Genomic DNA, 27179 nt, shown 5'->3' with positions numbered 1-27179 from the left:
TAAATAATCTTTTAAAGAAAAAGAACAATTTTTGTGATATTCTCAGAATGGAACTTTTTTTTAAAAGACTGACATTATAATTTTTATTTTTCAACTGATTCAGGAGAGAACTTGTACCAACCTTGTCTATACTGGCTTATTCCATTTTGATTTTTTAATGTTTATAATAAAATTCAACAAGAATTTATTACAGCCCAACTATGTTCAAGGGACTATTTCATGTACTGGGAATGCAAAGATGAATGAAAATTGTCTGTGCATGAAGAAACTTGCAGTCAACTTGAAAAGATTTCACTTTCTCAAGTGTAATGTTCAGAAATAAGGTTCTGGGGGATGAAGATGAGTGATTAAAAGGAGGCATGGAGTGGTTATGGTTGGCAAGATAGATCCTAACATCCTAATTTCTTTCCTCAAGACAGGTACATTTTATGCCAACTCCAAGATCTACACTAAACTAGAGAAAATGACTATTTTTACCAGTTTGCCCTATCATGTATGCTATGGTGGAATTGGTAACTTTTCCTGACTCAAGTTTGGATTTCGAAGTTGCTATTGGTCCCCAAATAGCCATGAGGACTCCCAGGTTGGCCTTTCTCACATTTAAGGAGAGAATCTAACACATATTATCAGGAAGCCCCTGTTGTACATGCACATAGGGCCTAAAAACTGGCAAAGAGAGTAAAGCTCTTAGAACACCTGAGTACACAAAAGCCCTTTAAAGGGCAAGATAACTATCAGATGTTGATGCTGCTACTGAGTTTATCAATTGGGTAACTTATCTTAGAGAGCAGAAAAAAGTCTGACCTCTGCGCCTTCCTATGCCAAGGCAAGAGAAAGGAAGCGTAGAAACTCCAAAGCTAGTCAGTCAAGTAGAGTCTATTATGGTCTAGGCTCTGTGCTAAGCACTGGCTAAGGATTTGAGGAGCTAGAAAATGGGGGTGATGATTAAAAAAATAAGCCCTAAGAAGTGAGACAGATAAGGTATCAGTGCTACCTGTATTTTGGGAGTAATGGTACAGAGAGAATGACATCGCTAGCCCCAAGCTCTACTCAGTTCATATTTCCCAACATAAAATGTTTTAAAAAGTACTCAAGAAAATAGTCTGACTTTTGTTTATTTTAGCTAACGGAACATGTACGTACTTAAAGAACAACGAGTTGCTGACCAATGAAGTAAAATGCGGTCAAGATTAGCAAATATTTTCTCACACACAGACAAGGTTAGCACATTTTAGTCCTCTTAGAGAACAAAGGACAACAACCAACCAACCAGTAGGCACTTAAATGCTTACTGACTGAAGACAAAATGGAGGGTCCCATTTGAACTACTGAGTATCTTTTTTTCCCCTTGTACTTCATACTTGTAAACAGCAAAATTTTGCAACACTCAAAGGAAATTTAGGAGTAGCTCCCTACCCAAGGATGAAAACTGGGGACAGGAAAGAGAAACTCAGGTCCTGGGCCTTAGAAAATGGTGTCAATTTGCTCTCTCATTCTCTAAATTTTTGTGATGCTGCTGACTCTCACTTCTCTCTAGTTCATCCACGCCACATCCACTAACCAGGGTTGCTCTCAATGCTTATCCTGGGCCTACTTCTCATCCTTCTATATCATCTCACTTGATCTCATCAGCTCCCAGGTATTTAATCATCACCTCTATGCAAATGATTCCCAAATCCATATATCCAGCCAAATTCTCCACCCTGAGGCTCAGTCCCAAACCACCAACTGCATTTTGGACAGCTCTTAAGTGGATGCCTTTAAGCATCTCAAACTCAGTATGTTCAGAACAGAATTCATGTTTCCCAGATATAGACCAATACCCAAATGAGATCAGAGACTAAAAGTCCTACATGTACAAAAATATTTACAGCAACCCAAAAACTGGAAATTAAGATGTCCAACAATGGAGAATGGCAAAACGAGTTGCAGGATATGAATATGATGGAGGACTACTGTATAATAAGAAACAATGAAATAGATGATTTCAGAAAGACATGGAAAAGACTTAACTAGCAAGTCTTAGAGCTTGTGAGAACCATGATTAGTACAATAAGCTGTGAGGATTCCAGAGGAGTGATAATGAAACATGCTCTTCATTACAGAGAAAATAAGTGGTGGTGCTACAAATGTGAAATGTTAGTCCCACTTTCAGGTGTGGTTACTCATTATATTATTAGTTTTACCTAACTGTTTTCTTTAGTTAAAAGAGATCTCTCAAGAATTACAGAGTCAGAATGCAGACTAAAGCAAACTATTTCCTCTCTCTTTTTAAATTGTATTTTATTTTTGGTTTTGTTTCATCTTTCTCATGGTTCATTTCATTGGTTATAATTCTTCTTTACAACTTGATTATTAGGAAAATAAGTTTAATGTAAATGTATATGTAGAACCTATATCAGATCACATGCCTTCTTGGGGGGAGGGGGGAGGAAGGAAAATTTGGAACTCAGAAACTTGTGGAACTGAGTGTTGTAAACTAAAAAAAAAATTAATTAACTTTTTAAGAAATTTAAAAAAAAATAAAAGATCTCTCACCAAGTGAAAGTAATCTCTAAATGTATGTAATACAAAAATAAAACATCAATAAAACTGCAAGTGACCCAAAAAAAAAGAAAAGAAAAAAGAAATTGGCATCAACTATGAAAAAAGGAGACTGGAAAAGAAAGCCAAGCCAATACACAGCAAATGCAGCAAAAACAGCTGCTACACTGCCACAATCTCAGGAAAGGAGGAGCAACACACAGGAGAGGTCAGCTGTGAACTAGCAATGATTTAACGAGCTGAAGAAAAGAACATGGATTGCTGAGGGGAAGATTTTTCTGGACACAAGTAGAGCAACAAACCATGAAGAAAACAAATTGGAGATCAAAGCCTTCTGGGGAAGAAAAGGAAATAAACATTTATACAGTGATAACTATGTGCCAAGCACTGTACTAAGCACTATACAAATGTTATCTCATTTGATGGTCACAACAACCCTTTGAGGTAGGTCCTGTTCTCACTCTCATTTTATAGTTGAAGAAACTGAGGCAGACAGAGGTTGAGTGATTTGTCCAAGGTCACAAAGCTAGTAAGTGTCTCAGGCCAAATTTGAACTGAGGTCTTCATAACTCCAGGCCCAACACTCTATCTACTATACCATCTAGCTGCCTGGCTATGTTCTAGCACATCTGTTGATTGATTTCTGAAGACCAATTATCACTGGGGAATGATTCAAATTACTACATAACAGGTACAACTGAAGTATAATCAAAACGAGTGGAACGTTACTATGAGATTGAGACGGTGACATAATAGGGTGAAAAATACTGGAAGAGGAATCTGAAGATGAGGGACAGAGTTGTAAGCACTGCCATTTACTAGTTTTGATGTTGCGCAAATCACTCTTGGCTTCAGTTTGCTCATCTACAGCTCCAAAATCTGAGGATTCTACTTCTTGAGAAATTTCTCATAATCCAGTATTTCATATATCTTGTGATTTCCTCACTCTAGGTATTCCCTCCACTGATATGGTTTGCAGCCCTCAATAACTTAACAAGTTGTGTTAGCAAGTTACTCTGACCAAAATATTAGTCATCTTGTAGACAACTTGGTTGAAGAGTCCCAACAAACATAGCTAAGTTAATACAGACACACAATCTGTCACTTGGCCCAAACTCAGAGCATGGTAGAACTGGCAAAATCCTGAGTTCAACAGACAAAGCCTTCAAAGAAACTAAGGGTCACCTCAACACAACAACAGAAAAGAATCGAGTGTTAGGAAACAAATAAAACAATAGCTCAGAAACACTAAGTTTTAAGAACCATTAATTCATTTGACAGCAGTATGCAGCAGCTGTGAATAAAACGCATACTTGGATATGAGCACACAATATAATCTTGGTATAAACATGTCTAACACTATAAAATAAACTTCGTAATGCCCAAATTAATGGGAAAAGTCCTGTTCCACATCTACTGGGGACGTTTTTTGTCCACAAATGTAAAATTCTTAAGATGAAGTTCTGAAATGTTAAAAAAAAAAAAAAACCTAGCTGTGATTATAGGTCTGCCATAATAAGTCTGTTACCTTGGGTCTGGGTCTTTTTCAGTCATTTAACATTGTTAGGCCTAAGTATCCTCATGTGAAAAATGATAAGGTTGAAATAAAAGACCTCTGAGGTCCCATTCAGATAAAGTTCTATGATTCTAATCCTTATCTAGAAAAGCCTATAATCCTACTGAATCACACAAGGGGGGGGTGTTATTTTTTAATTGTTTGGTACAACAGAGGGAAAAACACCACAACTCTTTAAATTAAGAACAAAATAAGTTTGAAAGACAGCATAATTTGATCTGTCTTCACCCTAAAAAGTCATCCATTCCTACTCAACCAGGGAAACCTGAAGTTCTACATCCACACTCAATAGCTAACTTCCCTAAGTCAAGAGTTTTCATTTATTTCAAAATCAACATTTCCCCTCCAAACTTTGTATCAGTAGTAAGATTCAATCTATCAGAAATTAAGAGATTTTGCTATGTCCAGGAAAAATGCCTTAAGCATCTTGGTTTTTGGTTTTGTTTTTTTTTTTTGGGGGGGGGGGGGGGGGGAAGACATGACGGTTTCAACCAATTGAGACTAAGTGACTTGCCCAGGGTCACACAGCTAGTAAGTTTCTGAGGCCAGACTGGAACTCCTGGGCCAATGCTCTATCTACTTCGCCACCCAGCTGCCCCCAACAGAATTTTGAGAAAAACTAATTTACATAAAATTGAAAAATGATACAGATGGTCAACAACATTCTCAAAATATAAAACGACAGTACAATTTTTCCAGTCTAGCTATACCAAACTTGCTCCAAAATTCTGGAATTCTATCACATGTATTATATGAAATGACATGTGGATTACAACTCCCAATAATTGAGAAGTATAAGGGATTCAGAGATAAGGAAAATTCAGGCTCATATCTCCAAAAGTGAGACTACACATATAACATATATGATAAAGCCTTCTATTTTAGTAGAAAGGTTTATAAAACATATAGCAATATATGTTCCAGATTGCCTAACTCTGAATATTAATAATTTAAAAATCACTTCCATTAATCCAAATCTTTTTGAAAAGGTTGATGGAATGAGATCACCACCAATAAAGGAAATACCCATATTGAAGATGACAGATCCAAAGAAATAATTAAAATTATTTCACAAAACGTTTTCTACCTAAATTCCCTATGATGTAGACAGAGTAAGTATAATTGCTTCTTTTTAAAATATAAAGAGAACAATTCACTGATTTACCCTTAGTAACCTTCATGATAAACACAGAACTCTTGAAACATTCTTTCTAAAAGATCGTTCTCCAGTAATCGCAGATACATACCTTACAAATGAGGACTTTGAGTGTAGGGTGTCTATAAATTGAATCTTTTTGAAAATGGTTCACTTGCTGTCCACAAGCTGTGCAGCTCACAATTCCATGCAGGCCTTCTTCTAGAACAGAAACATTCTCATCATTCACAAATAAAATATTTGAATACATAAAATTCACTGTTTTATGACCATTCTACACTTTGAAATTTTAGTTCCACGTTATAAAACTTAATTTTCCTTAGAAGTACAGTGGCAACAACAAAACACATACGCACTTTTACTTTTTATAATAGTATAAAATTTCTGAAACCTGGGATAAAACCTATGCCAAACCTATTCAGAAGTTACCAACACAGCAACACTTTTTTCCCTTTCTGTTACAGAACTGTCAAGTATTCTTCCATTTCCCTTCCCAGTCCTATTAAAATTGAATGACATTTATGCATTAGCTATCTTTGTGTTCCTACAGAAATATTGGAGATGCCAAGTCATATTCCCCCCCCTAGACATAGAAGTTTTTTTTCCAAGTTTCTCAAAGTTAGGCTTATAATGCTGTGGATTCAGGGGTGGTAAGGCTAAAAACAAATGGCCAGAGGCCAAACTCTTATGTTGTTGGCAGGACTCCAGAATGAGCACTAATTTAAAAGTCTGCTCATCCCATCCTACCAAGCAATTACTTCAATGAGGTGCTATCTCAAAATCATCATAACAAAGGACTTCTGTCTTCCTAGTAACAAATTGGAGAGCACTTCTGCCCAACAACAGAAGAATGACTGAACAGCACATTAGCATGGCAAAATATTGCATGATAATAAAACAACAATGAAGCACACAAGGAAACACAAGAAGATTGATGGTGAGATGATTCAGAATGAAATGGGCAGAAACAAAAATGCATACATAAATGTATAGAGATGGACAACTATTTTTTAAAATTAAGAGAAAAAGATAGGGGTTTCACTGGTATTCGAAAGTCCCAGGTGAGACAGTCTCCTTCCTCCAATGTATGCCTGCACTTTTCTCACCTGTTATAGCCTTAGTTGCCTAGAGAGCATGAGAAGGCAAAGCACTTGTCCAGGGACATACATCTGGTATGTGAAAGACATGGAACCTGAGGCCAGGTCTTCCTGGCTTCAAGGCCAGTTCTCTATCCACTAAGGCAATTGGTGTAGAAAAAACAAAGTAAGGGGGAAAAAGGAGGGTAGGAGGATGAAGAAGGGAACAAAGGAAAGGCCAAAGCTGACAAAGCTTCAGGCAAGTAAAGAAGGTCACAAAATAAAAGCATTTTCTTTGCCTTTTAACTATCTGTTCAGTTATATCTGTTCAAGATTTTCAGTAAGATTTTGTTTTTTCTATGTTTACTTGAGCCTGTTGACAAAGATTATAAAAATGAGCTTAAAAATGTATTGTTTCAAATGGTTTTAAGAAAAACTCTAGGGGTTCTTGATCATACTACTTTTATGCTCCTTTTGATTTTGCTACAAATATTCTCCTGCTGCAATACCACATGGAGCCCTCAAAACTGCCTAATAAATTGTATTTTCAATTAAAATCAATGGCTTCCTTGAGTCAAGCAATTTTGTCAACATTACCTACTATTACCCTATTTCCAAGAAGTAGTTTCTTAATGTGTACTAGTAGTACAATTTCATAAAGGCTGGGAAAAAAGGAAATAAACTATATTCAGGAACACCTCAAGGGAACTAGCTCAAAGCAAAAACAAGCATGAATAAAAGGAATCACCTATGACCACATCTTTGTCCCCCAAAATGCAAGAGGATGGATGGCTCCTCTGTTTAATGCATAAATTCTCATAATCAATCACAGCAAACTGTGTTAAGACTTGCAAGCTCTGAGGAGGAGCCCAAATTCTTATAGGAATAACTAGTGGCACCTGGGCAGACACAATGTATTTGCTTAATGTTATGATCAAAATATCACCCAATTTAATTGCCTTTTGTGATTATCAACTTTCAATGAAAGCTTCAAGATCCAGTTTACAGACTATCTGCCTGTATTTATAAGGTTAACTCAATTTAATAGTAGATTCTTTTTCAGAAAAAAAAATGATTGCTACCATTCATATAACAATCACTGCTTTAAAAAACATTTGAGTTTCACTTGACATACAAAAACTAGTTAACTTGTTTCAGTAAAACAGGGACAAAATAACTGTTTCATTACACAAAGTTTCCAAACAAATTAGAAACAAAAAATACAGTTTCAATGTTAAGAAACTTTAATGAAAAGTAGGGGGATTCAATTGAAAACTTCCCTACAAAATTCAGTTTTTAATTGCCTGCTCATCAGATGTTATCATTCAAGAATTCCATGTGAATAAGACCACTTGCGCAGATGTTTTCATGATCTTGAAGAGCCCCATAAAAATGGAAACATCACTACTTATGCAAGGTATAGGAGACTGCATGTTTTCTAAAAGCTTTAAAAACTATTTCTGGGAATTCAATGTTAGGTGGACATTAAGCAGCAATGAGATAACTGGAGGGATGACAAAAGGAAGAGTCTTCCCTGATTAAGAGTAGTGATTCATGAGAAATGAAGTATTTGTATGGCTATAACAATATCTGAATGCACTACAAGATTCTCTAAATAAAATTCAGATTAATGTTATTAATTTTTCAGTAAAGATATTCTTCCGTTATTCCTCAAGCTCAAGCTAAGGGCAGTTCAGAGTGAACACAAACTGTGGCATGTTATCCATTGCTTTATCACTTGTGAGACCAAAGATAGATGGCAAAGTACTCGGCATCCTTCACACATTTTCCTGCCCTACAAGTTTGTAGGGTTCCACGAAGCAATCAACTCCATGCCACGGTTGCTTTGCCTCTCAACAACGAGAGCACCATCTTCCTTTTTTGTTTTTCATTAGGACCTGTGATTTTGCTGGTATAGGAAACTCCATATATCTACCCATGTACAAGGACACCTTCTCTGCAACTTATTTTCATAGAGAATTGCTTGGGATACCAAGAGGTTAAATGACTGACCCCAGGTCACAAAGACAGTATTTGTCAGGGGCAAGACTTGAATACAAGTCTTTCTCATTCTGAGGCCAACACTCAACTACATCGGGCTGTCTTGTCTATCATTTTGTGATTGCTAGCCCAAACATCAGAAATCCCTATTTATATAAACAAATTAAATTATATCAGTAACATTTAAACAAGTACTCAAACATAGGTATTAGAAATATATATCTGACCCAAAAAGGCAACATCTACAGTAAGTAGACAGGAATTGATAAAAGATTATCTTCTATACAGGATTTCTTGTATAACAGATTCACTGGCACCACATGAGTAAAATAGAATTAGTCATGTGTTAGCAGGCAAAATGTGAAAATAGCTTAATAAAACACTATAACGACTGTCATTAAAATCTGATTCTATCTGTATTAAGTTTGAGACCACTCATTTTTCAATAAAAGTAAAACAAACTGGATTATTGAGGCAGAAACCAGATATATGTAAGATACTAAAAGAGAAGACTAGAATGTATTCTTTGTAGCTAAAATTAATATGAGAATGTCCAGTGGGCAACAATATCAAAAAAAGAAACACCAAATCCTCAAATCATGAGTCGAATCACAGTTAGGCATAATGATCAGACTCAGACTATGTGGATGTAATAATGGAGTGATCATGGAACCAGTAACCAGGAAGACAGATAATCATTTCTCAAAATGACGTTTAAAAACACCACCCCAACAGACAACCACAGTCTACAGCCAAGTTTCCTTGCTCACTAAAAGAATGCATTTGCTAAATTCAACCTGTAACCATGAAAAATACTAAAACACACTGACCCACACAACATTTGCACCATCCTAGCATGCTGATCCAAACAGCTAGTCAAATTAAGTTATTTTAAAAAGTCAAATACTATTATAAAATTTTCTACTGAATATTCAATTTTTGATTGCATACTACCAACAGGCATCTGTGCAACGAACTTGCCACTGACTCCCTGGAAAAATATTCTCTACTCTGAAAAAAACAAGGCATGTAAAACCAAGGCCATATTGCTGACACATACATAAAAGCAAGGAAGCCTTAATCAAACCTATGTAACATACAACAAAGTGTTTTCTGGGGACCAGTCTAGCTAAGTTCCAGTGGCTTATCACCATATTGGCCACAGGATAATGAATCTCTTCACCACTGCAAATCAAACAGGCTGTGACCTGCATCAATGGAAGAAAATGGATTTAAAAATGCTTGAGTATTAAATAAGTATTAGTGTGTGCATAAGCCACAAGTTCAATTCCATGTGAATTTTGTTAACTTTCATGAGTATGAAAACATTAAAAATGAACACAAGATTTTTAAGCACTACGGTACCTACAAATGCATAGAGCATTGGTTATGCAGAATTATCAGTCTATCAATCAAAATGGGGCTGGAAAGGATAGCTTGAGCCTACCAGGAGGAGCATAAGAAAGTGATACCATGATCCCCGATCATTTTATTTTACTCCCAGACTCTAAGAATCCCCACTTAAATCTTCTCTCTAGCAGTGCTTATCCCAGATCGCCTCAAACTACCACTTCTCTACTCATCTTTGCCAAGTATTTAGTCACGGAGCTGGGGAACGAAAAGCAAAGGTTATATTAGTATTCTGGGAAAAGACTGCTCAGAGATCTACCAGCCCTAGCCCATGGAGGCAACTTGCCAGTTCTCTTACACTTTAGGGAACTGTGTTTATGACTAGCCAGTTACTGCTACTGGGACTTCCCTTCTCTGGCACTAAAGGAGGGCTAATAGATCATCCTGTGTTGGATTCCCTGCAAATGCCACCAATATTAGAACAAGGGTATAGCACCCCTTTGTGAACATTAACACTGAAAACCGTTTCCTTGGCATTCTTCAACAAAAGCTATCACTTAGACAACTAGTGCCGCACCATTTTTATAAACACATTTTGCTAGTTTCACAGAGGTGGGTGCTGTCAATAGCTTAAATCCAAATAAATATCATTTCACTAATAAAGCATTTTCTTTCAATAACTCTCATATCTACATAACACAAGATGTGCCATACCAAAGTGATACTGAAAGGAAAAATCTGATAGAGCTAAATACTGCCTTTAAAATGGTCAAGACTTAAAGACATTGGAGTGAGACTTCATGGGGGGAGAGAGACAACACCTGCTAAAGGTGGTTTTCTCCACCCCCATCCTCATCCCTCATGAAGTCATGTGGATACCCCATACCCTACACAACTCAGACTCCACAGTCCTAAGTTTCAAAATGAACCCAGGCTCTGCCAAGCTATTATTCTTTAAAGGTTAAGTCATGGTTATTGAATGGACTTAGTAGTTAGTGAGAGAATGGTGAGAGGTGCTAGGGTTTGGGGAATTGTTTGGTGACAGATTTTCATGGATAAACTATTTTACCTGTTAATCTACAGGTAAAGGAAAAGGCTAACTTCTAATGCAAATGCTAATTAATTCTTTTTTTTTTAATGGTACAAGACAGGCAGGTACAGGAGAGTGATCATTTTAGGTAGGTGAAACCCCTGTTAGGTGATTCACAATTTCATTCTTGCTTTTTGATAATTGAGAAGATATTTCCTGAAATGAGTAAGATAGAGAAACCTTCCATGTCTGCCTATTTCTTCTATTATCAGGACTGAGGCAACACTGGTAAATATCTTCCATCAAAATGCTTCATTGATGGCATGAGGAAAAAGCCCAGAATGAAGGCCCCAAAACTATATAAAACTTGGGGCTTCCCTATTAACCGTTAAAAACCATTGTGGTTTATGGTAACCCATGAACAAATATGTATAAAGACATATTTACATAGGCATCTCCTTATTTAAAGGAACATGGAGACTATCAACAGGCCTGAAGCCCCTTCCCAGGGCTGACCACTGATAAAATAATCCAAAATGAAAGAAGGTGATACAAAAAGGCATGAGGTAACCATTAGCCATTAAAGGCAAGGGACTCTGACACAAGATGAACCATTCTATTTTGTGCTTCCGAATGCAGAGAGAAATAGAGATTATTCTCAAGAAATGCTTTTAATACGGCTGAAGATGGGAGGTATTTTTAAGGAAGCACAGAGATTTCCCGATGTGGTCATAAACAGCCATTTTAACTTATGTTTTTATTTTTTTTTGTAGTTGTATTTACCTCCGCGTTTTTTGAGATTTTCAGTTTTCATTTTACTTCTGCTTCTAAATTCAGGCCCTTTAAAATCATCTTTGTCTTCATTCAGCACTGGCTCTGGTTGTACAACCACTGTACCTAGAATGATTTCATTTAGAAATTGAAAACCATTACACATCTTAAATGTGCACGTGAAGTGCAAGACTTCAGTTCAGATCAAGCTAACATTGCTGTTAACATAACTTTGTTCTTTCAAGTTTTTAACACTCTTTTATGAGGAACTCTTAGAAACAAGTGGAATAGGGCAATGGAAAAAGGGCCAAGTGTTAACAACCAGGTTACCTGTTAGAATACAGTTCACAAAGACTGAATACAATGATTAATTATGCGTTGAACATAAAATAACATGTGACTTGAGTCCAATTCTTAATACTCTAGTGTTCACATCATATAAAAAATCATGAAAAATGGATTTTACAGGAGTTGTATTAAAGAGGCCAAATAAATAAATAAATGATCCAACCTGGAAACCCAATTCCTCTTTTGCATTTACAGGTGGTCAACTCAGAAAAGAATTACGTTCCATGGGCACAGAAGTAGTGTCTACTGACTGCTATTATATGCTTATACTGTAAATCAGCATATCCCAAGAAGGGTGGCCCACGTTTCAGACATACTTCAAAGGTTTCCATGGGCCATGAAAAGAGGGATGAAATCTAAGGATGGTTTAAGATGTTTAAGCCCAAGTGAGCTAAAAGGAAACATTACAGGGTGAAATTGCGCCCCTCACAAAAGAGAATGTTACAAAGGTACTCTTTTGCAATGCAAGGTCTCCTTAGGAAGCAGGGGCTCCAAGGATAGCTCATAAGTCTTTAAGTATAATAAAAAAGCAAACTGGCAGAGACTGTTGTCTTCCTGATATTTTCTTGTGCTTTTCGAGGGAAACAGCTAATAATTGGCAACAAGTTATAGAATGTAGCTTTTTAAAGAGTTTGAGAGCTCCTAGGGAAAGAAAGGATATAGTAAACTGAAAGGTCTCCCAGTTAACACATTATGAGTAAGAATATCGGCAGGGGTTAAACTTCATAAAATGACATTTAATTATAGGACAACTTCAGTTATACGTTCTTCAAAATATACGGGCATTTTAGAGGAACTAAAATATATCTCTGTGTCAATAACAAAGATTAAGGGAGTCCTTTCCTAAGTTTTGCTTCAGAATTGAAACATATGCAAATGGGGGAAGGTGGTGATCTGGGGTTGAAGGGAGCAGTGGCAGTTGATTTTATTAGTAATGCCACATCTATCATGGTGTACAAAGACTGCAGTTTCCAACCTCCTAGCTCTTATCATAAACTGGCTCACTGGGGTCTTCCTAGAAGCAACCACAGAGAAAATATAACTCAACAACAATAAAATCTCCAGTGCTCCATTTCCCATGGGGACCCAATCTCACCTATCAATCCACTACCCATACACTTAATTCATCAAAACCATTACAGAGAATTATCTTCACCTATTTGGAAAAATCCCTTCTTCAATCTCCTGAAATCCTCTCAGCCATTATTTTTCCCTATTCCATTCCTGGTACCTTGACTTCTTCCTTAATATTTCTAGTAAAATAAGTACATTTCCAATACCTAGCTCTAAGAGCAACCTCCCATCCTTCACCAACATGTTTACAAGTATTACAATTTAAAGCATATCAAAAAGAATTCAGAGATCTAGGAAGTATGTAAGCATAAGGAAATGGGTGAGGAAAGACTGCTATCGAAGGACTTGAGTATGGATCTCTGAAGAGCACTGAATTAAATATTTAATAATGGGACAAGTATAAAATTTTAAAGTTTTTATTTTACTAGGTTTTTTTTAAACCCATCTCAAAATTTTAGCCTTTCCTCTGTTTTTCTTTCATCATTCAAATAATTAGTCCTTGGTTGATATGCTTATGCTTTAATTTCTACTTTTTATTGACTCAGACATAAGGGGGAAATCAAAATATTTCAAAAGTTTACCATAAGTTTTCATTATCTTCATCATTTCATGTACATCGACAATGTACAAGGCAAGAACGATTCAGATGGTTTGGCTCTAATAATTATATTTATTCCATTTGTGATCAACAGCTCAAGTTGGAAATTTAAAAAAAACTTTTTTGACAGGGAAAGGCAGGGCAATTGTGGTTAAGTGACTTGCCCAAGGTCACACAGCTAGTAAGTGTGTCAAGTTTCTGAGGCCAGATTTGATCTCAGGTCCTCCTGGCTCTAGGGCCAGCATTCTATTCACTGTGCCACCTAGCTGCCCCCCAAATTTTTTTAAAAGATAATCTAAAACCTAACTTTCGAAAACTGTTGACCATTAAAAACTTTTAGAGATAATAAGCTTGAAAATACAGGTAACAATAATCCTCTAGTAACAAAACTTTGTTGGATTTTAAGTAACAAAGATATAAATGACCAGTTTCAAATGTATTTAATTGTCTTCATATCAATACCAAAGCAAAGGTCTGACCAAACTTTAAAAGTGTTAGTAAAATATTAGGTAAAAGTGAATCTGGAATAAAACAACAGTAACCTTTACAACTTGCTTTTGGTACTCAAATACGATTTACAAACAATAAATGCTTTCTAAAGGAAGAAGGGAGAGAATAATAATGCTTATTTGGTGGAAAGCCGGGCAAATACTAAGGGGAATTGAGCAATATAACAAGATAATAAAGTTGAATCTGCTATGAAGCATACAGAGAATTAAATGATCGTAATTATAAAGTTCTTTAAAGCTATCTGAACATAATAGCACTGGACAAATTTGGAACAATAAGACAATCACTAAAATCTTTGTCTGGTAATATGATACAAATCTAACAATAAAATGGCTCTACTGGTTATTTAGTGGAAACAATTTCATACGTTTTGATTATGGAGACACAGAAGAGAATTATTTTTTAAACAAAAGAAGTTATTTTACATCTATGCACACACAAATAATGTGTTACCTTTAGGCAAGCTTTGCATAGCTATATCAGTTTCCGAAGTGTCAATGGGAACTTCTTTATTTATAGTTTCATCAAAACCTTGTTCACCATCTGATCCTACATATTTTGTAACAACTGTAGGCTTCCTGTAAGAAAAATAAAGAAATCTGATAAAGCCAAGTAAGCATAAGTAAAACGGAACACCCTGTTAAAGTTGAAAATATTTTGAACAACTCTAAACATAGTTTTAATTACAGATATCTTTTGGCTCTAGAAAACAGGAGTTCACGTGTATTCCAATTTTAGAAATAAAATAAACTTTAAAATAGGTTTGGAGAGAAGCTTTTGGTGGCCAAACACATCTTCAGGGCCACTTAAGATTCAGTCCTAATCTGGATACTGATTTTCACCGTGTATATTTTATAACACTTGGATAACCTTGTTGCCCACCCCTCCTCTGACAAAGGAAAAATTTTACTGTTCCTGGAAAGCCTAGAGTTGGTACACTCACAAAACTTGGGGCTCGATTCCCATCACTCAACTGTCCTCAGAATATTAAAAATCAATAGCAGAGCTGAGCAATACATCACATGAAGCACACTATAACATTTGATATATTACTGCCTAAAAAACACTACTGTTTTAAAATTATTAATTTGGGATTATATGAGAAGAAATAACTACCAAGATCATAAAGTTCACAATTGTGAAAACTTATGAAGATAATTTACTTAGAATGAGATTAGTCAAAGTTTTCATCATTAATTTTTGCTGGTGTTCAAAAATGTTTCAAAATGAAAATGAACTTAAAATGATTTCCTTTCCATCAACTAACCTTTTTGAACGGGATGGTCCTAAAGATTTGGCTTTCTCTGAAGAGGTATTTGCCTAAACAACAAACAAATACAACTGTGAAAAAATATCCTTCAATAAATGATATCCCTTTACTGTAGTAATGTTGCTTTAAATAAACAATGAGCCCCAGCAAATTAATTTGTTATTTCTTATATTTTGGGGGGGGAGGGGAAGAAGGAAGACAATCATGAGCATTGCTGCTGGACTATATTGCCTGGGAGAATAAAAGGTAAACCAGAGCAGGAGAGGATTGTAACCACCAAGCCCTATCCCAAAATTCACTGCCAGCAATGCCTCCCAGGTGATAAACCCCTTAGAAACTGCTCTAAGATAGAAAACCAGAACTATGAGTACTTTACCTCATCAGTGCCTTGTATTTGAATATTTTAAAAATGAACAGACAGTTCCAGCTTAGCCTACACCTTTCAAACAAAATATTAAGGGAAAGATGACATTATAGTTATCAATTAGTTCCCTAGGAGGAAGATAATAGAAGGGTCAGTTGGTCAAACAACATTACAGCAGCCAACGCAGATAAGTTACGTGGTCCTCCATATCAGGGCCCTGAGAACAAGCTGTTAAGCAATGGCCTGCAACGGAAAGAACACTAAATTTCTGAGCCGAAAGCCCTAAACTTTAATTTGACTTCTGCATTCACTTTGCATTTGTGTTTATGAATCCTCTAGCTTTTAATAAGCTGATACCTGTCACCCAACAATAACAAAAAATTTATCTTGGTCTTATTATGTATATATTTGGCAATTACTTGTCTGTGCATACACTGTTCAGCCCAAGAAAACAGAAGCTCCTAGATCCAGGATTATCAAGAAGTGTAGAGCTTGGAACATAAAAGACATGGACTTATATCCAAAATAACTTACCCAGCAAAACTTAGTATAATGCTACAGGGGAAATATGGATCGTTAATGAAAAAGGATTGCCAAGCTTTCTTGGTGAAAAGACCAGAACTGCAGAGAAACCCAGAAGTTCAAACACAGAAGTTAAGACAAACATAAAAAGTTAAACACAAACAATCATAAGGAATCAAATTCCTTACATTCAACTATGGGGAGATAAAATGTGTCCCTCCTGAAGCCTAGCATCCTCAGGGATCAAAGCAATGTAATCAGAAAAGACCTGGGTGTGCTTATTCTGTGTCTTAACAATCTTAAGAGAAGAATGGAAAGAGAAGGGAAAGGAATATGGTGGGGAGAGGGGATGGAGGGAGAAGAGGTTAGGCAATATTATCTCACATAGTCATGGTGTGAAAGTAGACATCCTTGCAAACACACAGAGTTGGGTATAGAACTACATTTCAGTCAACAGGAAAATAAGAGAGAAAGGAGGAAAGGGAGAATTAGAGGGAAGGGAGATTAAGGGAGGAATTATTTCCAAGCAAAACAAACTGTTAGGACACACAAAAATTTATAGTCCATTATGAGGAGACAAAGAAAGGGAATCTGAGGAGATGTCCATCAATTGAGGAATGGCTGAAAAAGCTATAGTATATAAATGTGACGGAATATTATTGTGCTGTAAGAAATGAAGAAGGAGATGGTTTCAAGGAGTCCTGGGAAGACTTACATGAACTGATGCAGAGTGAAATGAAATGAACAGAATCAAGACAATTTATACAATGGCAACAATACAGTAAAGACAAACAACTTTAAAAGAATTAGGTATTCTTGATCAGAAAAAGAACTAATGAAACAATCCACCCACGTTCAGATGTGAAGGACTCAGCATGCAGAATGAGATGTATATTTTTTTGGGACATGGTCAATGCAGAAATATGTTTTGCTTTCCTACACACAGCTACAAACACACACACGCACACACACACACCTGCAAGAAAGGTTTTGTTTTCTTTTAGTACTATCAATACTTAAGTCAATACTGAAAGGAATTAACTCAGACTATTCACTAGAAGGTCAAATACTGAAGTTGAAGCTAAAATACTTTAGCCACATAATGAGAAAACAGGCCTCACTGGAAAAGGCCTTGATATTGTGCAAGACTGAAGGCAAAGGAAAAGGAGACAGCAGAGGATGGGAAGGATAGATAGTATCATGGAAGTAACAAACACAGGCTTGGACAGACTTAGGGAAATCGTGGAAGACAGAAGGGCCTGATGTGCTATGTCATAAAGGTCATAAAGAATCAGAAGCAACTAAACAACAATAAGTAAATGAATAAATAATATCAAATACTGCATTTGCTGAGCTTAGTTGGTTAAAATACAAGTGTATCTGTTCAAACTATACAAACCATCCTACCTCATCCAACAACCTAACTGATCCAGATATTTATCAGTATTTACTAGACAAGAAGACGACACACAATTAAAATTGAATGAAATAGTTATCATTCTCCAAAGAGGGTAAAAGGAGGGCAAGAAAAATGTCCATTTTCTTTTCTTGATGATTTTCTCAATGCTACACTTGCAAAGACCCACGCAAATGATTAGCTCAAGATACACTAAGTATCAGCAAGGAAGATGGAATACGGAGGGAAGGGGAGAGGTAGGATGGAGGAGATTAATTTTATGTTTTAAAAATCAGTTTAATGTAAGGAATATAGAAAACTTTTTCCAGGACTTTGGCTGTGAAAAGGAGGATGTACATAAAATTACAGCTTGAGAGGAAGGCACTTAGAGCTCTAGGCATGAAAAGTTTCTATGACAAAATTTTTGTAAAACAAAATCAAAAGGCATCATACAGACACCTATACAGATACACACACACACACACACACACACACACACACACACAAAACTAAGCATCAAATTGAACGAAAAAAAGATTGACCATATTCCTTACTTCTTTATATTTATTAAGAAACATTGATGTAAAGGAGGTAAGAAAGTCACCATTTTCATGGTCTACAGATTTACACAAACAAAAGAAGCTACCATATTGTTTACTGGAGATGGAAAAAAGGACATCTAATATCATTTGCTTTCTGTTCTTCCAAAATGGATGCAATTTTTTAAAAAAGGGAAAAAAATAATAAAAGTAGAACTATACTTTTTAAAAGGAAAAAATAATACAAATAGCGCTATAAAATATTCCAGATTGCATTAGTAAATAGCGTTATTTATAAGATCTTAAATACTCTATACCTGAAAAGATTTGCATTAATTGCACTCAGTATAAAGTTTTTCCTAGTTCATATCTTGGAAGTATATAACTATCTGGAAAATACTTCAAATTATTCTTACCTCTTCCTTGCTGATTTCCATTGGATCCGAACTATTTCCAGACCTACTGCTTTTATCTAGAAAAAAAGGACCAATCAAGTACAGTATTTATATTTCATAAAGATTATCTCAATAATGTTACAAAAGAATAAATACAACTGTCAATAGAAGAAATAACTGCTGCTACTATTTCTTAAATCAGCGTGGTATTTAGGTGATAATGCAGTAACCACATTAGATTTAAAGTTAATACAACCCTGTAACAACGAGCAGGCTACTATCTTTCACCCTTTTCCTCCAGAAAATTTAATTATGATGTAAGCACTGGATGATTTCATAAAAAATAATGTCATTTTTATATGAAGAATCTACCAGTACAGTGAAACTAATGAATGATACTTCACCCTCAAGGTGACCCTGTTCTCAGAAAGCTTGTACAAGCAGAACAGTAAGACTATATAGCAGGGCCTAAACTAATTAAATAAGAAAGGCTTCAAACCTGGGCATTGCAATGGATGCTCTTGCCAAGTATGAGGCCTGGACTAGATAAATTTGGAAAAGCCTATGGCCACAAGACTACTGTTAGGGGAAGAACTTTTTTTGGCCAAAGGAACTCAGAAAGATCATCTACATTAAAGGTGCTGAAGAGTGATGATCTACATCAGTGGAGGAAGTACTCACAGGAACGAAATGACAGATTCCTCAAGTATACTGAAACGATTGTTACTTTTCATTACAATTATGAGAAGTCCATTCCACCAAGAAAAAACATCAGTTCCACAATTTAATACAATTTAAGCTTATGAACCTTACCATTTCCTTCAAAAAGCCTGTCAATGTAAAATATATATACACATACATATAACTAAAAAATGACTCTAAAAATTGACCATTAAACTACATAATAAAAGCACAAAAACGTAAAATATATTACAACTTAATTCCTATTATAAAAATTGTCACTAAGGGAATTCAAAGTCAAAGTAGTTTTGTCACTGTTCTCTCTCAGGGCCTAGTTGAGCTAAAACTAAGGTTGCAGAGAAGTCAACTTGTACTGGGTCAAGGGTGCTTCCTCATCTGAGAGTTCCCTATATGTCTGCTAGTATGTGAGGAGCCCAAATTATTCCACTCAAACATAATTTAACTGTTTGGCGGCAGGTATGGGGGTGGGGGGGGGGGCAATGCAGCCTTGGTGAGGGCTGGGAAACATGGACCTAAGGTCCATTTAAGAAGCAAGTATAAAAGAAAAAAGAGATGAGTAAGGCCTAGAGTGATTAATGTTCAACTTTAGCCAATTTCATCCAAATCAACTTTTATACCAATTTGATTTAAAAAGATAGGATAGGGAGAAATAATGAGAATATTTCAAATTATCTGCCCAAAGTAGGTGAGAGACACAATGTCTCATCTTTAGCTCTGTTATGTTTTCTGATTGACAAGCTCTTGGCTCAGGATATGGTGAGGTGAGAGAAAAGGAGGCAGAATGGGCTGGGGGAGAAGAATGACGGTAAGAGCTTAGCTGTAACTTCTTATTGTAATATACTTGGCCTGTATGAACATGGGGCAGCTGGTACCTGCTTGTTTCACTGTCACTCAAGGGGAAGGAGGGATAATATGATTGACATATCTCATAAGTATCAAAATTCTAGCCCAGAATTCCATGGTTCCATTGAACACAAGTGAGGAAGTTTTGCCAAATGGGATCCCAGATTTTAAAGCCTGAAAGGATAAAAAAGCTCAAATTGATATAAAAAATAGTTCCATAGAAGAAATGCCCAGATTTTCTTCCTGATATCCCTACTTTTGTCAAAGGCACAGCCATCTCACTGGTGTTTTTGACTCTTCCTCCATCCTACAAATCCAGTTATCAGGTCCAAGTGATTCATCTCCACAATGTCTCTTTCATCTGTCTCTAGGACATCATTTTACTACCAGCCTAGTTTTCAGGCACTCTTACCTGACTATTCAGCAACCCCACAACAGGGCAACAACCCTACTGACTCTTTTTCCACAAATATATCTTAACCTATGGTTCTTATCAGGTCAATTTACTGTTCACAAACACTCAATGGCTTTCCATTGCCTAAAGAATCAAGTCCAAACTCATTAGCACTAGAATTCAAGGACTTAAACAATTTAACTCCAACAAATCTCTCAAGCCTTACAATATTTAAGCCCAGTTAGCCTAGAGCAAGTTGCCATTCCCCAACACATCTTGTACTGTTCCCACTTCCTGGAATAACTTCTTCCTACCTCTACCAATTGAAACACTACCATGCTTAAAAGATCAGCTCAAATATCACCTATTACATGAAGGTATGTATGCCTAATCAAAAGGCGATGAGAGATCACATAGCACTTTGTACTCCTCTTAAACACTGCTAATATTCTAGCAGGGCCCTCACTGTGGATGTGTCTTATCAAGCTTCTTAAGGGCAGGGACTTGAATCTTTATTTTTGTATTGTGTTAAATGCCTGTCAAAGTGTACTGTTCATAGTACACAAATATTAATTATTTGTTGTATGCTATGGAAGACAGGCTTTTAAGTTACAGAATACCAAGCAGAGCTATTGTAAAGCTATTTATGAAAAGAAATGTCAAATTAGGCAGTGATTAGGTAAACTGTTAGCAAGGTACTTAATTTCTAGCTCTGTATTGGTATACATCTCATTCTATTGGGCAGCCTTTGCTGAAAAATGCATACAAGTGATTAATAGTTAAAAACTGCGGAATATTTTACTGATATTTTAATAATACTGTTATTTTTACTGAAAGAAAAATAACTGACTGGAACAGGTTATATAGCCACTCTCTCAGCTATTGAAACTTAAAAAAACCTGAGAGAACGGTCCATGTAACCCTTTCTCAAGGCACCACCAGTACCCTCTTAAGAACAAATTTAGCTGACTAAGGAGAAAACATTAGCTTCTCTAGGGTTGACTAAAAAAACAAAAATCATCAAGTGATAAAAAGTATCACACGGTCAAATATGGAAAGGAGTTCACTAACAAGCCCAAAAAACAAACAAACGAAATATGCAAATTCTGATCCCAGAGGTTAGTGGTGCTCATGATGCTGTAGGAAAGAACTTATTAGTGGCAACTTAAATAAACATTTGGAAGGACTGATTCCCCCTAAGCCAGTCTCTGAAGTATAACTTCACTGGGATCCAGAAAAGCAAGAACCTAAAAATGATACTCAATCTGATTCAGAGCTCTAACTTAGTACATGCAAAGCAAACGAACATGTTGGAAGAACCATACTAAAACCGAGAAAATACCACAATCAAGGAGAAGGTGGGAGGGAGGGAGGGAGGAAAGAAGGAAACTACAGAGCAATGAGACAAAATTTTTAAACAAAATATTAAGGAGACTACAGCAACATATCCCAAAAATGATATACCATTATCAGGTTGGATTTATACCAGGAATACAAAATTGGTTCAATATTAGGAAAACAATCAATATAATAAATGATAGTAATAACAATAAAAATAAAAATCAAATAATTTTATCAAAAGATGCTAAAATCCAAAGAATGTAGATTTTTGTTACCTGTTACATTAGCAGTTAATGACAAACTGACTTTATACAAGAGTAAAGCTCTGGTTGAAAATAAGAAAAATTAAATCCTAATAAAGGCAGCATCTCTAAGGTCCAAGCAGAACTTGAACTCTGACAGGGTGTTTTTGGTTTTAGTGGAGAAAAAGTTAACAGCTAGAAGGTTTAAAGACTTTTAAATATCTATATACAGCACAGCAGCAGTAGCTATTTGAGAAGGTCTACAAATTTCTATGGTCAGAGACAAAGAAAGTGAGCAATCGCTGGAATGAAGACTGACTGTGCAAAGGTAATATAGGTGAGCTCTTAGGGAATCATGGGGGTTGGCCAGGGATTGAGAGAGGAGAAGGGTCTTCCCATATGTTAACAGCAGGGACATTAGTAATAAAGGGAATTGTTTGGCTATGAGGTCAGAGCCTGCTAGTAAATCCTTGTCTTTACAGAGACACAAAGCTGTCAGCAAGGCTAAGACTTAAGTGAGTCTTAGGAGCTTAATGTGGGAACTTTGTATCTAGGAGGATAATGAGCATCATCTCAAAGGCAAGGGGACACCATGGACAATATCAGAAGCCCTAGTTAGACACAAGCCCAAAGTTCAACATCCTCAAAAAGGCTTTAGGATGCTAAAGGACTAGAACTCTATTTTGAATTTCTTTTGTATCCCTTGCTAGGCTAAGAATGCCTACTAAGATGGACTTAATGCCCATCTCCTGATATTCAATTCAATTCCAGGTAGGACTAGGTCAATTACAAAGTTTAGAAAAGACAACTAAAGTCCCTCCAGCACCATAGAGTAAGAGAGGAGGCTAAAAAAAAAAAAGCAGTAGGAATCCCTGATTTTTATGCTATTCAAATGAAGTGACATTGTGAATTTAAACATCTCAGAAGACTAAAGCCAAGTGTTGACCGCTGCTGAAAGGAATGGTGAGAACCATCAGAGTAAGGTTATTCTATCATTGGTATAGCTTTGACTTCTGTAAAAAATCCTACTGACTCTTCCGATTTTAGTGATTAAAGTTTTATCTATGTGACCTATAAGTACCATCAATCCTATGCCACATCAAAAGTTTTTTTCATGTAAATGTTATATACTTCACATATTAATTCACTGAAGCTGAACTTCTTGGAAAAGTTTCTGAATAATCAGGAATACTCAACTAAAGGTAAAATCTTTGTTAACAGAACATACAAGGGCAAACAGAAAGCTAAATTATTTGAAAATATTTAAAGATTTTACAAGATAGGACCCGTCAGATTTTTCCCATTTACCTATAACCTTGTTCAAAGTCAGTCTTGGTGGAGAATGTGCGTCTTCAGATTCTTCAGAAGAGTGTGCCAGAAAGTCATGAAGTTTCTGCACCAATGTATTCAACTTGCTTTCACTGTCAAAAACAGAAAACTTTAGTCTCTGAGGTTAACACTCAAGACCTACCCAAAAAAAAAAATTCCTCAAAACCTGAATATCCAAATAAAGGTCTTTAAGGACTTTTTAGTCCTTAAGTTGACAAAGGAAATCAAAATGACCAAAAGTGACCCATTAAGATGTTAAAATAAAAGTATATTGGCTCTCCAAAGACAGTGCTAAGTGTTCAATTCAATATAAGGCTAAATTTCTTTTTAAAAACCACTTTTTAAACTGTAATGTATGTTAAAATATTTAACATAACTGGTTATTTTAACATAGAAAGTTTTTCAATAATAATTTAATAAAATTATTTACCAAATTTATTTCTTCATTTCATGAAAAGTGGAAGCAAGAATCTATCAAACCATCAGCCTACCTCCTACCTAGTTCATTGCTTATCAAAACACTTTTCAAAATACCAATACCAGAAAGTACTGGGAGAGGCATGGTGGAATAAGGGATAAAAGATTAGATTTGGACTCAATAAGATCTGGGTTCAAATCCTGCCTTAGTCACTTACTAGTGGAATAACCCTGGAGAAGTCATTTAATCTCTCTCGCTTAGTTTTTTAAGTGCAAAATGAGAGAGCAGGCCTGTATGATTGCTAAAGCCTCTTCCAGATCAAAATCTATGATCCTATGAAGCAATGATAAAATCAAGAGATCTGTTAAGGAGAGAAAGTAATATTAATTCATGGCTGAATTACAGGCACCCTGAAATGAAATCAGAGTATTTAGAGCTTGGAAAAGATCTTAAAATCATTTTACACATGAGCAAATGAAGCAAAGGGACTTGGCACACGATCAGACAGAAGTAGCAAAGCTGGGGTTTTAACCCAGGTTCTGTGACCTCAAATTCAGAAATTATTCTATACCAAATGATCTCACATCTTGCAATACTCACACAGCAATCTCCTCATTATAATTCTTCAGCAAATCAATACCTGCGAGTTCATACTGGCACAAAGCCTCAGATCTTCAGCTCTCTCCAAACCCTGGACCTTAGACATCATCCCAGCTGCAAACTTGTCCCAAACCAAGGAAACAACCACTAGTTTCATCTATTAACTACATTGTCTGGTCAGGCAACGTGGGGCAGGGTGGAGGGAGGGGCAAATACCCAATGTCAAGGCCAGGATTACATCAAGAAATGCTCCCAAGAAACAAAGTGGTGGTTGCATTCCACAGTGCCATTAATGTTGCACTACAATGGATAAGAGTCAAAAGATACGAACAAACTGTTCTCAAAAGAACTGTTACAAAGTATTAACAACCATATAATAGAATGTACCAAATCACTTTTAAAACAAAGTATATCAAAATAACTCTGACAGTTTTACCTCAAAATCCGAAATTGAACAAGATAAAAAAAAATAGGACTAATTTCTACCACAAGAAGAGTGGTAGAAAGGACCGGCATGTCAATACGTGTTGGTGATATAAATCAGTAGAACAATTATGGAATTTGTCTCCATGGAAAAGAAGTTAGACTGAGGGAGCAAAGATCCCAGCACCATTAATTTATTTAGCTAGGCTAGCAGTAGCCAATAGATTAGATCAATGACTCCTCAGTAGTCAAAGACCCAGAGTGGGGGAGGGCAGGGTTTTTTATGAAGATGAACAGGACAGTGCAAAATCTCCAGCAGCATAGCTATGTCTTTTTCTGATTGACCAGAAAGTAAAAATACCCTCTGATTTCAGTGTGATATTATGATTGTGTGGACCTTCCCTTCCAAAAGTCCCTTAACCACAAAGACAACATATGATTCAGGTCACAAGACAAAGGTAAGACAATTTCAATTGGTACATATTTGAATGAGGAGGTGGGATAAGCATTATCCAGCTCTTCCCCATTTATCACTGGGCGATGAGATCAGTTCTCAGACGATGGGGGTTAGTCTTCAGATGAGACACAGGCAATGAAAGCTGCTACCATGATGACGACCATGACTAGACTGATTTAAGAGTAAATCTAGCTTAAGTCTTAACAAAACAGAATTAAAAATCAATTTCCAATTTCACAAATTGTTAAAATGTCCATACCGTTTGAGAGATTCTACTAGCCATATACCCCAAGGAGACCGATGACAAAAAGAAAAGCTCCACATACACCAAAATATGTGTTAGCTACGAAATGGAAATAAAGTAGATGCCCATTGACTGGGGAAAGGCAAAGCAGATTGTGGTACATGAATGTAATGAAATATTGCTGTGCTATAAAAAATTGTGAATCTGATGAATACAGGTAGCATGTGTGAACTGATGCAAAGTCAAGTAAGCAGAAGCAGGATAGTATTTGAGTGAAGTGAAAAGGGGAAGAAACAAATGACTTTGTCATTTTGAGCATACTATAGACCATCTGGCTACAAAGAAGAAACAGATGAGGATTTAGGAAACAACTTAAACGAGCCTGCCAGAGAGGCACGATGGGGGTGTGCTGGAAGACTCCCATCATGCAGACACAGGCTAGAGTTATTTTCCATTGTCAAAAACAGACGAACTGATAACTTCAGAACTTGTCTTAATCAAAGATTGTTCATTTTTGCCTGAAGGAAAAAATACCAGCCATTGTTTAGAGCACCTTAATTAAATAAGCATTTACTATGGGACTATGTAGATTATAGACTATGCAGGCTGTGGATACAACATTAAAGTGTAGTCCTTAAACTCAAAGGTGCTCACTTACATCTATCTAGTAGAGACATGAGTGTTTCATCATCTCTAAAATAAGGGAGCTGGACTAGACAACTTTTGAATTTCCTTCAATGTCCTATGAACTGGAGAAAAGTGGAGGAGAAAAACAGAGTCTACAAAAGATCTCAAGAGCAGACAAATGTAGGGCAAGAGGAATGGGTGGTTTCATACAAAATTTGCCATCTGAGCTAGATTCTATGAAAGAGAAGGAAGCATTTCAACAAGAGATATGAGCAAAGCCAAGAGCTGCAAGACAAGAAGATCAGGGAACGTCAAGATTTCAGTCTAGCTGGAAGGTAGAGAGCAATATACAAGTTTACAAATGAAATTTGGAGTTGTAAATTTAGAGGGCCCTGAATGCCAGGATGAATAGAGCAAGAGGAACCACTAAATATTTTTAAAGTAGGGCTAAGAGGTGTGCAGTATGGAGATACTATGGAGATAGCAGTATGGAGACAAAGATTAGACGAGGGAGAAAGTAGAGGCAAGACAATTATGACGGCTTTACAGCAGACTAGATTGCCGGCTAGCAAAGGGCCTAAAATAGAATAGATGCAATAGGAATGCAAAAGAGGAGGGAGTACTGACAGAGAACACTGGAGGCCAGGACTTGGCAACTGATTTAATATGGAAAATGAAGGGGATAGCTGAAAAAAAAAACACAACTCAGAGTTTTCAAAGCCTCAGTCACGGGATACTATCAAGAGAAATAGGGAATTTGAGAATAGACTAAATAAGTAAAATTTAGAAATAGATGCCACGTGTTTTCTCTCTAGGGGGGGATCATACCTGTACATCCTATCTCATAGGAAGAAGAGCATTTTGTAAACCATGCAGCTACATTAATGTGGCTTATAATTGTTGGTAGTCGTGGTCGTCATTGTCATCATCAGAGCACCGTTTTGTCAGTTTAAATATAGAAGGGTTCTAGGTGACCCTGGCCCATTGCCAGGGCCCACAAAACAGCAAAGTTAGAGTCTTCCCTTTGCTTTTTGTTCTG

At 36.3% G+C, this 27179-nt stretch overlaps 1 protein-coding gene across 1 annotated transcript in view; it reads right to left on the bottom strand.

The window, feature by feature from the left end:
- ATRX (ATRX chromatin remodeler) overlaps positions 1 to 27179 on the bottom strand; it is a 193547-nt gene that overhangs the window by 119470 nt on the left and 46898 nt on the right. The window contains 6 exon segments of the mRNA XM_036740010.1: positions 5368 to 5477; positions 11517 to 11630; positions 14488 to 14612; positions 15302 to 15354; positions 18542 to 18597; positions 23351 to 23463. Coding sequence (XP_036595905.1) covers positions 5368 to 5477; positions 11517 to 11630; positions 14488 to 14612; positions 15302 to 15354; positions 18542 to 18597; positions 23351 to 23463 — 571 coding nt within the window.

Source organism: Trichosurus vulpecula, chromosome X (assembly GCF_011100635.1).
Source record: "Trichosurus vulpecula isolate mTriVul1 chromosome X, mTriVul1.pri, whole genome shotgun sequence".
Taxonomy (NCBI): domain Eukaryota; kingdom Metazoa; phylum Chordata; class Mammalia; order Diprotodontia; family Phalangeridae; genus Trichosurus; species Trichosurus vulpecula.
This window is presented reverse-complemented; position numbering and strand designations above follow the sequence as displayed.